Source organism: Xiphophorus couchianus, chromosome 19, assembly GCF_001444195.1.
Source record: "Xiphophorus couchianus chromosome 19, X_couchianus-1.0, whole genome shotgun sequence".
Lineage (NCBI taxonomy): Eukaryota > Metazoa > Chordata > Actinopteri > Cyprinodontiformes > Poeciliidae > Xiphophorus > Xiphophorus couchianus.
This window is the reverse complement of record NC_040246.1, coordinates 13,211,740-13,226,825: the sequence shown is the minus strand read 5'-3', so window position 1 is coordinate 13,226,825 and position 15,086 is coordinate 13,211,740. Positions and strand designations below refer to the sequence as shown.

Below are 15,086 nucleotides of genomic sequence, written 5' to 3'. Positions count from 1 at the left end.
TATCACAAGTTCAAGGATTGTTGACCTTTGCCGAATGTCTTCGTCCACTCTCACAAGCTGTCAAATAAAGGCCACTAGAGCCAAGAAAACCCTTTAAAAAAGACCTATCTTGCCTTAACACTTGCTTTAAATACTTCCATGTGTTGCCATGATAACATTCACACAAAGAGTCTTCAAAGACTCTTTGTCTGTCTTCGGAGATGGCCCAGAGATTGTAAACACCTTATATAAGCTGTGAAATACATAATCTAAAAGTCTAAAATATGACTTCAATAATTATTTTGTCTTTTAAAATAAACATAAAATCTTATTTAACAGCTGATGCTGTCACACAGCTCTTATTGTAAACACTTAATAAATGAACATGAACATGACTAGAAAACAAATCTGTTGAATGCTTCTGTTATACTTCATTGCTTTGTAGTTCTTAAAAAGAAGTCAGAATCAGCCAGATTGGCATGATTCACAACTGTACCAATCCAACAACATTTGCAGACTAAAACACTCTTATCACACCATGTAGCACTCCCTGCAGTCTAAATCCAAAACCATCTTCTTTCTCACTTTAAATATGTCTCTTCACAATTTCTTTCTCTTGTTCTTTGTTGTTCATCACCACCCAAATTATGTCTTTCACCTCTCTTTGTGAAGCATTCACATTAATTTCCTGCTGCCACAGTCTTTCTTCTTTCTCTGCAGACTGACAGACATTTCTGTTTGTCATTTGAATATTTTTTCTTCTGTTCAGCCTAGAGAGTCTTTTCTTTCTATGTGACAGAACCAGCTATGGTTTAAAAAAGGGTGACAAATAAAAAAACTGATGTTTTTAATCCAGATATTAAGAGAAAACATTTAGTTTTGCATGTTTTATTGGACATTTTGGAGCCATATTTTGACAGTTATTTTAAGTGTGTTATGTATATCACTAACATACAGTATGTCCCGACTTTATTTAGGATCAAACAGTGCATGCAATGCAGTCACAATGCCAGCACTGTTTTCCTACAGCCAAGCATAATTACTCTGGTAATGCCCAGACATGTGTTGACATTCATGTCAACTGGAGTTAATTTGTCTAATATTTGGTTCATGAAAAAATGCCTTCTCAGCTTTTTGGCAGCCTCTTGCTCTCTGTCATGGTGCTAACATTTGGCTTAAAACACATCATGCTGACATAACTTCAGGATAATTATGGCTGCATGTCTTTTTTTGCAAATATGTTTACCCCAAGTTTCATTTCTATAGAATTTGGCAAAATAATCCAAAACAAATAAATAAATCATTTTAAAGCATTGCAATAGGATTACTTTGAAAGAAGAGCTCTGGTAAGGATGCATCCTTTGAAGGCATATATACTATCTTGCAAAATATTCATTAACCTTATGAGATTACAAAACTTCATTTGATTGACATAGTAATGCGTAGTTGTTAAGTTGAAAGGGACAAAGTTTTTACAAATAAAAGTCTGAGAAGTGTAAAGTGTGTTTGTATTCTCTTCAATTAAAGCTGTAAGGCTATTGGGGTCTAGTGGCTAGAGAATGAATTAAATTTTTCCATGCTTCTTTGCAAAATATCTCAAGCCAAGTCAAATAAGATGGAGAGCACCTATGGACATCACTTTTCAAAACACATTTCTTCTGAATTTAGGTCCTAACTTTGACTGGACCCTTCAATCATGATGTATACTTTGATCAAAATCATTCTACTCTATTTCTGGTTGTTGGTTTAGGGTTATTGTCCTTGTAGAAGTTAAACCTCTGCTCTATCTCAAGTCTTTTGCAGTCTTTACTATGGTTTATTCCCCACAGCAAATGCTGTTAGTGTTCAAGATGAAGGCACAAAAAATTCAGTTTCTGTTTTATATGACTAGATCTGGATCTTTGCAGCTCCTCCAGATTTACAAAGGTTATGGAATAGCTGTATTTACAATGATAAATTACAGATAGACCGTATTTATTATTTGATTTCTTAAGGAACTGGATAACACTGCACTTTATTTAGGATATTAGATTAAAAAAGGGATGGATACAAATTCCTGTAGCATCATTCAAATTCTTATTTGTAAAAAGTCTTAACATATGTCTTCCATTTTAAAGTAATCTGTTACTTTGTGTTGATCTAAAACATAAGAGCCAAATAAAACAAATTTAAGGTTGTGTTTGTATTGTGACAAGATGTGGAAAAGTTAAAGGGGTGCAAATAATTTCACAAGGCCCTTTTTTTAAACTCAACCTTTGGAATAAAGTGGTCAGCGTTTAAGTCGGGGAGTGACATTTTTGAAGATCTATTTTGTATTCTGTTGGGTGTCTGAGAGAAGCTGTTAGCGAGAAGGAAATGAGTGTGCGGCAGCTTGCTGAGGTGACCTCCATTACTTTGTTTTAGACACAGAGCAAAGTCCTGCTCATGAAAAGAGAATGAGGACTGATGAAAGACAAAACAGTCAGGGGGCTGTGCAATTTATGTCCAACAGGATTACTTACCCTAAAGGTGCTTTAGTGTATGTACGCAGAAACACTTAGGAATGCACATGCTTTCACACACACGGTCACACAATGATCACAGTCACAATGATAGAACAGGTGTGGAAAAGATGAGCATCAGCAGAAAGATATACACCTGGCAACTTTTCAAGCTTAAGTTTCAACCCCTCTGTTTACATGACCTCATCACGATGGTGCCAATTAAAAGAGTATGCTGAGAATGTAATTGCTTTGCCGTTTAAAGACAGGAAAAGTGCAGAGAAAGTGGCTTCAAAGTGGTCCCTGTGGGAGGCGCTGTGGAAAGTAAAGACAAGACTGTTGTCCATGAGGTTAAAGATTTCATTATTAATCTGGCTGGCCTCTTACAGGATACAAATCAATCCAGAAGAAGGTGAATTTGTGCTGATTACACCACAAGTGGAAGGGAAGGCTGAATGTCTATATAGAATGATGAAGAGGTCAGCAGGGGTTCCCAGCTATGCAATGATGTTTGAAATTCCAAAGGAGTCCCTGCTGCTGTATTTAAGTCTTTTTAAAAATCTTTTTAAAGAAAAAAAAGCTTTTAAGAAAAATAGGAATTCTCAACTTGAAAAGGTTCTAATCAAAACAAAGGACAATAAAATAAGAAAATTCTAATATTTACTGGTATTCTAATAGTGATGTCAGATTTATTGACCAGAAATGTACTTGAAAAGAATCCAGAACATTTTGAAATGTGGCCTATAATCTATGCTTCATGGTGTACTTTAATTCAGCATACTATTTAAAATCAATACATTCTGACATGTGGTCTAGTGGAATTTCATTAATTTCCCTTGTTAGAGCTGCAAACAGGATTAAAGGAGATTTGTTACACTGAAGATTAATGTGACCCAGTATTTGAGAACACGAAAATGAAAGTTCAGCTCAGAGTGTCTTTGTGGTTATCATTTTCTGTCTCACTCCATATGTTAGAAGAGTCACAATGTGGCCATTTAGGAAATGAAATAATTCTGGCATAAATGCCCTCACATTTTATATTTGATCAGGATTTCAATTTTGGATCTGCTAAAACATCTCTCTTTTGTTTGTATGTAAATTAACAAGCCCCGCTTGAGTTGATGAAATTACATGAAAATATTCTGAATGAGCAAAATGTCTGCTAGATATTCGCTAAGCATTATTCAACCAAACATGAACAGCAGGATCAGCTGACTTTGAAGGAAATAATTCATTAACTGACTGGTGCCCTTAAGGCAACATCTGGCAATCAATAGACTTAATGTAATTTGGGTGTTAAATCAATCTTGAGTAACAGACTTTCTGGGAAAAAGGAGAAGGCCATTACTTTGATTTCATTAGCACAAACATAAAGAAATTCAGAACCTCCTGGCTGAGTTTGATAGAGCAGTGTTTTTTTTTTCCCATACACTCATTTCAGTGGTTTTATATAAAACTGAATGCGACCAAAAAGACTGGGCATTCAGTTCATACTTTTACATTGTTAAAATTTGAGAGTTCTCTGCAAGGAAGGAAAGAAACAAACAAAGAAGGAATATTTATATATCAATTTCAACATTAACCTAAGTAAGGACAGAATGAAAACCACAATGCAGAAAGTGTGGTAGAAAAGAATAAAGGTACAGGAGGATGAAGTGAACTAGAAAGAACAAAATGAGAAATTAAATCATGATAGTAGTTATAGCATCCATTTCCTTCATAGATGACCAGTTGATCATTAGCTGTAAAAAATAAATAAATAAGATGTTCTGAAAGAAAAGTAACATATATGGTCATGACGTAGCCAGAAACTATGAATTCCACACCACTGATCCCAGTTTACACACACTAATAAAATGTGAGACACATTTCAAAGAAATGACAAGACTTGATATTCCAAAATTCTCCTTCAATTTTCTAATGCTAAGACTCACGTAACCTGTGTTTTTCAAAATGAAGGCAAATAGAGCAAGATAAGAAAATGTGAGTAGCTTTAATAAAAAAGATCTCGCCATTTGATTGTGTCTTTAAAGCAACACAAGTTGTTTACATCAGTAAAATCCACCCTAAGTACAGGACGAAGATAACAGTAGGAGATCATCAACACGTAAAACTTGAAAAACTTCTAAATAGGTATGAATTACCTTAAGGTGATAAACAGAGCACAAGCGAAATTGTGTGGTTGAATCATCAGTGTGGTTGAAAACAACGAGGGAAGGGCAGCATTATTAAGGGAGGAGTGAATGAAACAATGAGTATACTACCATTCACCCAAAGCTGCTCCAGCTTGCATTGAATCTTAATTAAATGGTTTGCGGAGCGATGACTCACTCTTGCTATTTTTAGCTGCACAGAGGACAGCACTGTTTCTCTGCTGAATTTATGAGTGTGATACTTCTCTGGATTATTAAAGCTCTGCATAATTTAGAGTTGAGAATTGATGGACTCATGTGATCAAGTGAGGGATGTTTTTGCTGTGCACATTTATCTGATGACTGACCTGTATCCCTATAGAGGACCGTGGGGTTTTCAAGTACTCCTCAGCCTTGGACACCAGGATTGCCTTGTCACAGGTGAGCACTGAGCTGTGAGAGTCTGTGGATGGATGCCTTTTCCCTGCCATGATTCCAGCTGCCTCCATGGCTATTGTCACGGCCTTGGTGCTGTCCAGGCTGTCGGTGGAGTTATAGAGGGCCCTTCCTGGCGTCAGCCCTAGAGCGAGGCCATCAGGGCCCCACAGGCCGCCATGAGGGTGCCGCCCCTCGTGGTAGGCGTCCTGGGTGGATTCAGTGCTGCTCTGGGCTGTGATGGAGATGAGTGGTTTAGAGGTGGTGCGGGGCGGTACTGGAGGGGGGCTCTTCTTGTAGCTCGGTGTGTAGGTGATGGCTAAAAAAGATAGGGGAATACTTTTTTAAAAGTCAATGATCAAATAATTATCCAGGAGCAGATTATTGTTTTATAAATAAAGAACAAAAATACTCACGTTGTACTTGTAACCTTTTTCAGTAAAACATATTACCATAAAATATGCTGCTTATTCTTGTTAATATTATCTATTATAGTTACTCATATATTAGTAATGTGCATTTAAATAGTTGGACTCAATCAAAAAGAATCTAAAAACTGTGTAATCTATAGGCAATATTGCAACTACAAAAAACTCGTCAGATTTGACATTACATTTCCTTTCACTTTTTTTCTTGTGGCCACTTCAAAATTAGATGTAATGAGAACAACTTTATATTCCATACCTGTGGTATCATAAGTATCAAAATATGAATGTTTTAATTGTATTCAAAAGAGGTTTTGTCTAAACGTCTCTGAATATTTTTGTTTAGTACTGCTCTGGCTGAACAGCTGTTTGTGCTGATGTTTCCTCATCGAACTATGGGAACCACACACCTGATGCAGTACACCTGAATAAATGATTTGGAACAAACAGATTGATTTCACACCACATTATGCACTATTTCCTGTTCAACAGCTTGTGGTTTTGTAAGCTGAGAAATAAAAGGAGTTTACATGACGTTCTATGACCTGTAACCAGATCTGAATTTCTAACCAGGACTGTTTGCAATTTAATCTCAGGAATCAGGATACACATGCTTTCCTTAAATATTGAGATGTCTAAGGGACATGGTTTCTTTCAATATTCAGATATTTAGGGAAATCATGTGTATGGCTGGTTTAAAACACTGAAAAACAAAAGAAGTGTAGATAAAAAAAACAAACAAAAAAAAAACATGAGGATAACAACTAGAATACAAAGCTCTTAATTATAGTAGGACATATTGTACATTAGAAGTTTTCCAGAAATGTGAGAATGAAATTTTCATTTTTCTTTCAATGAATTTTGAATGCCTTCTTCAATTCAGAAACACAACAAATGTACTGGTATATACAGTATATACTGTATATCTTTATATATAAAGATTGTACATTTTACCTTTGCTGAAACTGATCTATTCTTGCAACGTTTCAACTAAAACACGTTGCGAGAATGTTTTAGATGAAACGATTTTGCAACATGCTTCATCTAAATGTTTATAAAAAAACTTCATAATTTTATAACTCCATATAAAATTATGGAGTTAATTTTATATCTCTTCCTGGTTAACATGTGAGAAACAGCTTCTGGATGAGCGAGGATTTTGTGTTTAGCTGGTGAAGGTCCTCTACCTCCATCTTTCTATATTTAACAATACAAGAGAGGAAAAAAATGGTTGGAAGTATCATAAAACATTTTAAAGTACTGAACGAATGAACAAGCCTGTAGAGCAGAGAAAACATGGACATTTTTGCAGTGTGAGGCATCAGGCATGAATAATGGTGGAAAAATTAGGGATGCAATAAATAGCACCCGTATGGACGATCCTGCTCAGGGAAAGCTGACAACTCTCGTCTTCTTATTATGTCCATTTGCTGACAGAAAGAAGAGGGATTATTTTTTGAAATGCAAATGAGAGGTTGGAGTTAATCTTTAGGATGACAGACTGATGAACAGATCACAAACCCATTCTGAGATTTGACTTGTCTTTATTTTTTAACTCTGAGATAAAAGCTCACGCAGTGGAGTTTCATCCTGAAACATTTAAAGCAGAAGTATGCTTCATGCATTTTTGATCAAAGCTTAAAGAGTGTTTAGTTACTCCACTCTGAACCAAAGAAAGAAGGAAAATCACTCATTGAAGTTTATATTGTGGGTTCATCATTTTTGATAGGGATTTAAGATGTGGTAATCTGTGTTTTTTTTTCTATTGTGCATATGATGCATCACACAAATCTGTTGAAAACCCTTTTGTTAATCTCAAACTCCGAGCAAGCTTCAAAAAAGCTGTGATGCTGAATTAATAGAATTACAACTTAATTACAATGCAGGCAGAACACTATAATTACAACATAAGCAAATTGTGCCAGAAAAAAAGGGCTCTCTGTTTGGTAATATACAAATTGCATTTTTTACTGTGAAAATGAAGCCCTCTGACAACCTTTAGCCTTTTGTTCACCTGTATTTTTAAAGTCAATACATAATCTGATCTGTGCAGCGTATTTTGCTCTAAGCCGTTAATGACTCATATTGCCAAAATGAACTTGTTGTGGATGCAGCCATGCATGCTAAAGAAAACAAAAACAGACCACCACACAAGGTTGACTGGGGATTTTAAGGGCAGGAAAAGCAGATACGTTTGAGTTTTCATCCGCTTGAGCATGTTTGTGCACATTACAGCTAGAGAGGATATATTTGGGAGTGTGGGACGATCCAGGGAGGAAAGTGATGACCCGTTCTGAGGGCATGATTCAGCAGGAGGACAGAAACAGAGCCGTTATTAGCCAGAGAGTCATGCAAAGGGTAGTCATAATTCCTGTGGCCCTCTTGGCTGTGGCATTACTACTCAGCATTTAGATGAACAGAGCTTGGCCACAACTCAAACAAATCCCTCTGGAAGATAGACTATACATTGCTTTGCAACAGTATTCATAGCCCTTGAACCTTTCCATATTTTGTGATTGTACAACTGGAAACTAACACATTTTTAGGGAATTTTACGGAAAAAGAAACAGAAAGTAGTGTCAAAAAGAAATGATGAATGATCTCCCTTGAACGCCAGTGAAACCTGACACCAGCATCTACCATTGTGCCAGATGTTCTGGTTAAATGAAGACACACAGGTGGCGATTCAAACACTCCATCACTTTTCAGATCCCTCTATCTATCAGGCCTGCCTCGTATACCAACACAGGTGTCAGGATTTGGGATGGTTGTGGTAGTGGAGGGGAGATGAGTGTCAGGTCATTAAGTGTCTCTTTCTCTCCCCATTTGTATTTATCACTACAAAAGAAATACGGGCGCTTGTTTTGCAAAAGGCTGACTTTAAAGGATATTCAAATGACCTGGAGGAGGTGGAAGATGGATGGTAGACTCCATTATTGGCACAAGCACTGCAGACAAAAACAATAAGCAAAGTAACTCAAAAATAGCCACAACATATAAATCGCAGACTGCATGAATCATTATTCAAGCTTACTTAACCAACTCAGGATGGCTGGGGACATTTTTAAAGTAAGTAACACAGTGATGAATCACTGTTTGCAATAAAACTGCAAATATATTTTTGCTGCCAGTCTGTCTTGCAGATAACAGGGAGGTTATTTACTGTCCGAAACTTCTTTCTAACCATTGAACCAGTGTTTAACTGCATTTATTTTGGGTCCCGTAAATACTGCATTCACACAGGACATGTAAGCATCTTTATGTCACAGGTTACATGCATGACAAGTAGATAGATCACAATAGGAGGAGACTCACAGCATTTAGTGCTGTGTGTTCCAGTGATATGGCAGATGTTAGTTGTATTTAAAAGAGGCTGGAATACAATGCAATCATAAATATGTCTGATGACATAAGAGAAAGCATTATCGACCATTATATCTGTCAAGGTTAAACTCAGAAACTTTTATGTGTCAATAGGAATCAGACTTTCACCCACAAAATAGCAGCACAAAGCAATGGTGAGCCCCTCCATTGAAGGTTGAGGAATATAACATTGCTAGTATGCAAAATGATATACAATTCAGTTGTATAGCTCTTTATCTAGTCCAGAAGACCCCATAGGGCTTTACAGTACATTCATCCATTCACACACAAACACATGCTGATGGTGGTGAGTTACTACATTGTAGCCAAAACTGTACAGTTTGACAGTAGCGAGGTTACCAGGCACTGGCGACAGCAGGCAAGGCGGTGAAGTAACTCCAACCGTACTGTCACCACTGTTGCTCTAATAAATGATGAATGATGAGAACTAAAACAGACATAACGACCATTTCACTTTATCAGTTGTGACTACTCTTTCCTATTGTTGGTTAGGATATAAATATAGATTAAATAAAAGATCATGTATTTAGTTTCTTTTTCAAAACCACATATTTATTTGCAGTTGAATAACATAGTAAATCCTTCATAATGACAAACCCAAGTCAACGGCTCATCGGTAACAATTCAGTGTTTCTCAAAGGACGACTGACTGTTGAAGCAGTTTATTTTTGGACTTCATGTTACATGTAAACATAATACCAGTGTGCTACTTTGCGAGAACATTTTACAAAAGAAGAATATGTCACTTAAGAGGCCCAGGGTGGTAAAAAGTGGTGAATTGGGTGAATATGTTTAAAATAAATGCATCAGAAAAACCCCAATTAACTTCCCTGCCTTTCGTAAACCTTTCAGATTCATCCAATTAAGAAAACCTTCATAAAGTGCTTTGCATAAATATATATATATATATATATATATATATATATATATATATCAATTCAAGATAATACGCAAGAAGATTTTCTTCTGATGTTCTGCTTGAAAATTAATTTGGATCCAAAGCTCTTTATAAGAATCCACATTTGAGTTGACTATTACATATAGAGCCAATTAAACAGACTGAGAGAACATATAGAATACATCCTGTGAGTGGCTTGTAGACTATTAATGGTACAGAATTCTGTGGAGGCTCCTTTCATTGTGCTGAAAATCAAAATGCACTAGACCAAGGACTGAGGCACGTTATATGAAATGCACAAAATATTGAGGCAATCATCAGTCATGCACCATTATAACAGTAATTTCTTCATTCAGTGTCACACATGTTAAAAATAGCCACTCAATGGTGCACAATTTTTTTTTCTGGAAGAAACACAATTCAACAAGTAATTACACTTATGTCTCATTGGTATTACATTCTCAAACTTTGATTCCTGAGGAAAAAGATATATTTAAATTAAAAAAATACACAAACACTTCTTGCTATGTTTGTTGTTATAATCAGACAAGTCAAGTTATTAATTAATAATTTATGTACAGTATTTATATATTTTCAAATTAAGGAATAGACAGGGATATTGATGTGATTACACATATTGATTGGATATTGATGTGATTACACACATCAATATCTTTCTCAGTAAATCACATCCATTGTTGGTAGCAATCTGCACATACAAAGAAACCAAAACAAGTCCTTTATAAGTTCATGTGAAGGTGGTATGGCCAAGGGAATAAGTATGAAGAAAAGTGGTAAAAAGGCATAAAAAGCCAATAAATTAGCTGAAATTTTGTGTTTTTTAGAAAGTGATCCTATCCTCTAACATCAGCTAGTTTAATCATTAGTGATGGTCAATTAAAAGATTCCCAATTTTAAAAGCATCACCCAAGAAACATCTCATCATGGGTACAAACATCTCATCATGGGTACAAGCAGGGAGTGCTTTCTTTACTTTTGTATTATATTCTGAGCCCATTGGTACACCAATTTAAGACACCAATTTACCATCAACCAGTCACAACCAGGTCCTCCTTTTGAAATTTCTTGTAGTCAAAATTCTAAACAGATGAGTTCTCCTAGGATTTGAAAGCAAAGGACCACATGCAAATGATTAGGTAACAATTTCAGTTTTTTCAAAGTAAATATATAGTGATGAGCCCAAAAGCAGTGATCTTTGTGAATATTCACAATTTAAGACTCCACTGCTGAAGAAAAAAACAAACAAACAAACAAACAAACAATTGAAGGTTATTTAATGTTTTCTGCAAAAATCATAAACAACCCTTTTTTTTTTGTAGGAGAATGTTGTATGGTTTGATGAAACCAAAACTGACCACTTGGATGTGATTGCACTGACTATCTTTGCACAGGTTTTGCATTCCAGTTGCACAAAATCTAAATGAACTTGTTTTAATTTCTTTGAATTTAAAACAACATACGGTGCTGATTTCATGTTGCTTGGCCTAATAGAAATATATTTACCAAGGAAAACTACAAATTTGCTTGTACCCCTACATACTGTATATTTTAATCCAGCAATGTGTTTGCATGTTTAGAAGGTTTGATACCAGAGTGTTTGTGTGCATTTTGCGATTTTGTTTTGCATCCAAAAATGCTACATATCTAAACTGTACTGTAACTGCACAAATAGTCAAAAGGGTGAATTATTAGTTCGGTTTCCAATTAGATACAGTTGTTTCATTAAAAATTTACTCCATCAAAAAGTAATACTTAACTATTTACCTTAATCTGCCTTTATTTTGGAAAATTGTACGAATGAAAGGCAGACTTGCGTTTTGCACAACCAATAATGACTGATTAACATCTTAACATGTTAATGAATATAATGATGGACAATAATATCTTATAAAAAAAGCAACTATTTTTCAAGTTAGCTTTAATGTGGGGAGGGTTTCTAACCATTTCAAGCTACAAATAATATTTCACAACTTCCCTCTGGCTTGTCTTGTTACAACTGTTACAGTACAGTGGTCAATCTCACTCTAAGATTGTGCAAACAGCATTTCACAGCATCAAAAGTCCATCCAACAGCTCACGTGGTAAACCGTGCACCTTTATAGTTATATGATAACTACCAATACATGTTTCACTCCATATTAGAGTGGCAAAGCAGCTCAAAATAGATTCAGAGAAAGTGTCTATCGTTTTTACAACGATTATCAGGATCTTGTACCACCAGTTAACCAGTGTCTCTTTTTAAACAGACGTGTAAAACTATGACAATACAAGAACATTTCAAATCAGTTTGTTTCAAGATTTTAAGTAGTACATTTAAAAATGTCACAGATGATGCTTTACAGCAATGATAGCTGCTTAATTATATTTCTAAAGTTTAAAGCAGTGGTTCCCAAACCTTATCCTCAAGTATTCATAGCCTGCATTTTTTAGGTGTCTCCTTGCTTCTAATCAAACACCTGATTTAAATAAATGGTTGATTAACAGTCTTCTGCAGAATATGATGGCTGGAGAGGAGGCCATACAATCATTTGAATCAGGTGTGTTGGAACAGAAACAAGTCTAAAGCATGCAGAGCAAGGGTACTTAAGGACCAGGTTTAGGAACCACTGGTTTAAAGAATATTAAATACAGTCAGCATATCTGCCACCACAGAGGCGTCACTACATTCCTGTTGTGTCCTGTCATCCATGAAATGTAGTTTTGTTTCTGGCAATCCCTTTCTTTCCAATACTTCTTCATGAAAATGTTCTAGAGACAAGTAGTTCCTCCAATGCCTCTTTAAGGTCCTTGTATTGTACTTCAAATCACTCGATGCTACAATGACCTTCAAATATAACTTGAGCTACATTTTGTCTGCTGAGAATGAGGTATGTGCTCAAAGGGTAAGAGACACATATGTGATTTCTGAACTGTTGTATTCATATCTACCACTCCATAGTTCAACACTGGCACTCCTGCGCACTTTGTCTCTCCCTTTTTCTCTCTTCTGCCATCTGTACCACAAAAAGCCATGCTCCATTGAGGATCTCTCTGAACTGCCTGTGATCTCCTCTTCAACATGACCTGCAGTCTCCTGGGATACAGCCACACACTCCAGTGTCTCGGTCATCACATCATCTGATAAAGGAATTTCTTGAAAGTCTGGTGATGATGGTTCTGTATCAGGCAGCGCAGGATCTGGTGTTGAATTTGTAGGTCCATAGTCTATTTCCAATGATGAATCTGGGGATACCGAACTGGGTGGTGAAATTGTAACAGTGACCTGTGGAATTAGTACTTTGGGTATTTCTGAATTATCATCATAAGTATCTATATCTGGTAAAGGGGAACTCTGGGAATCAAACTGGTATAAAGGAGGTTCAACATCATCAACATTAAATGATGAATCTGCACTCAGGTTGAAAGGCTCTGGTTCAGGGTCCATAAACACAGAATCAAGGTCATCCTGATCCAGTGAGGTTAGCATGACTATATCAAAGTGGACTAAATCAGCATGATAAATTGGGGTGTTATCCAGCGGTTCTGGAAGAGGTGGCCACTCTGTGTCTTGGAATTCTGGGTCAGTGTTTGGCTGAGATTCTGTTGAACTGAAAGCAAACGCTGGACCAGGAATTACTTGCTCTGGAGGAGTCTCAGAAGGATAATCGGGATCACTGATACTAGGATAAAGATTTGTGTCACTATCAGTTGAACTTGTTGGAGATACTACATCAAAGTGCTCTGAGACCACTATAGATGGACATTTGATCCCAGTTTCTGAATAATTTGGTTTAACATTATCAGAATCAGTTGACTGAATGTCACAAACTGGTGTTGTATCTTTGAGAGGGTTTGACGAAGACACCAAGGTTATTTTTGATGTTTTTGACCCCATCTCTGTTGAATCATTAGGTTCAGATCCCTCTGCTCCTGAAAGATGTAAAGACTCTGTGGGTGGGTCTTGATGGATGGCCTGTGGCTTCTCAACATTGACAGGATCATCAGTCTCTTGATTTGGGGTTAGGTCATAATCATGTTCCTCTGGTGGAGACACAGTAACTGTAGGGACTGGATATGGTAGTATTATCTTGTCTCTTTCAATTTGTTCTGGGACTTGGGATTTTGTATCATCAGTATGCGATTGTTTAGCAAGTGAAAGGGACTCATTAGCTGGGTCCACATCTATTAGTTGATGAGTGATAAGGATTTCTTGTTTCACTGTAGATGAATCCTGAGGGTGTTCGAGGACTTTTTCTGATGAGAGCAAAGCTGTCTCCTGAGTGATTACTGCCTCATTTGTGAGAGAAGCAGATGAAGTTACATTATCTTTGAATAGCAGTTCTAAGTCTGGCTTAGATGTGGACGATACCATAGAGGAATCAATTGGCTCTGGTTTAACTGTTCTACTTGAGCAAGGAAGTATTGGATCTAGAGAGAGTGGGATGGCACTCTCTACAAACATGGACTGCGGACAAGCAAGAATGCTTGGGTCCATTGAAAGCTGTTTTGGCAAATTTCGGCGAGAACTTTTCTTTTCCTCATTCTCCTCTGGACAGTTAACAGCTGCATCTGCAGTGCTTTGTCTTACCAGGGCTTTGCTTCTGGCTTGAATCCCTACAGATACTTTGGATATCTGGGGATTTTTCTCTCTTGCTCCCCCAATCCCTATGTCTGTGGATGTTGTTGCAACTCCTTCTCTGCCAAAGCCTGTCCCCACTCTTGTTCCTGTTCCTGAACCAGTCACAACACCTTTGCCTAAGCCTGCTCCAGTTCCTGTTGCCATTCCACCACCTTGAGGAGACCATGTGTTGTAATGCTGTGTGAAAGTGTTGAAATTACTGTTGAAAGCACGAAGCTCCTTACATAGATCCCGCCTGAGTTCAGCCAGTTCTCGACGCATGGCGGAAACTTCTTCCTTCCACTGCATGCTGATAGCTGCAGCTAATGTGGCAGACTCTTTTATACTAGCTTGGATTGCTTTTGGTGAAGGTCTTTCAGGAGCACTAGATCTTGGGGATCGAAAGAGGCTTGGAGAAACAGGTGGCCCAGATATGGGTTTTGCAGTAGCCCCCACAGCATCTTGGTTGTAAAGCCTGTCTCTTCTGATGGGGCACCCAAGATCATCATGTGTCAATGGGGCTGCATCTGCCAAATCCTGAGGTATACTGTCTTGATCAGGCAAACAAGTTTCTTCCTGCACATAATTTCTGTCTGCAAGACAAATGTAAACATGAATCTGTAATATAGCCACAGGTATGAATGAACAGCTGGAGATATTGTGCTTTTAATAGTTAAAATTATGTCATACTATGAATGCCTTGAGTCAAAACAAGACATATCTGTGATATCAGGA

General features: G+C 37.0%; 1 protein-coding gene across 6 annotated transcripts in view; it reads right to left on the bottom strand.

The window, feature by feature from the left end:
* Positions 1-15,086, bottom strand: part of dlgap2a (discs, large (Drosophila) homolog-associated protein 2a) — a 159,380-nt gene that overhangs the window by 15,464 nt on the left and 128,830 nt on the right. For 3 of the 6 annotated variants that reach the window (XM_028000794.1, XM_028000795.1, XM_028000796.1), the window contains one exon: positions 4,960-5,345. In XM_028000794.1, the coding sequence (XP_027856595.1) occupies positions 4,960-5,345 (386 nt within the window). Of the gene's footprint in view, positions 1-4,959; positions 5,346-9,757; positions 14,945-15,086 lie in introns of those variants that run through there. The other 3 variants (XM_028000791.1, XM_028000792.1, XM_028000793.1) reach the window with 1 other exon arrangement.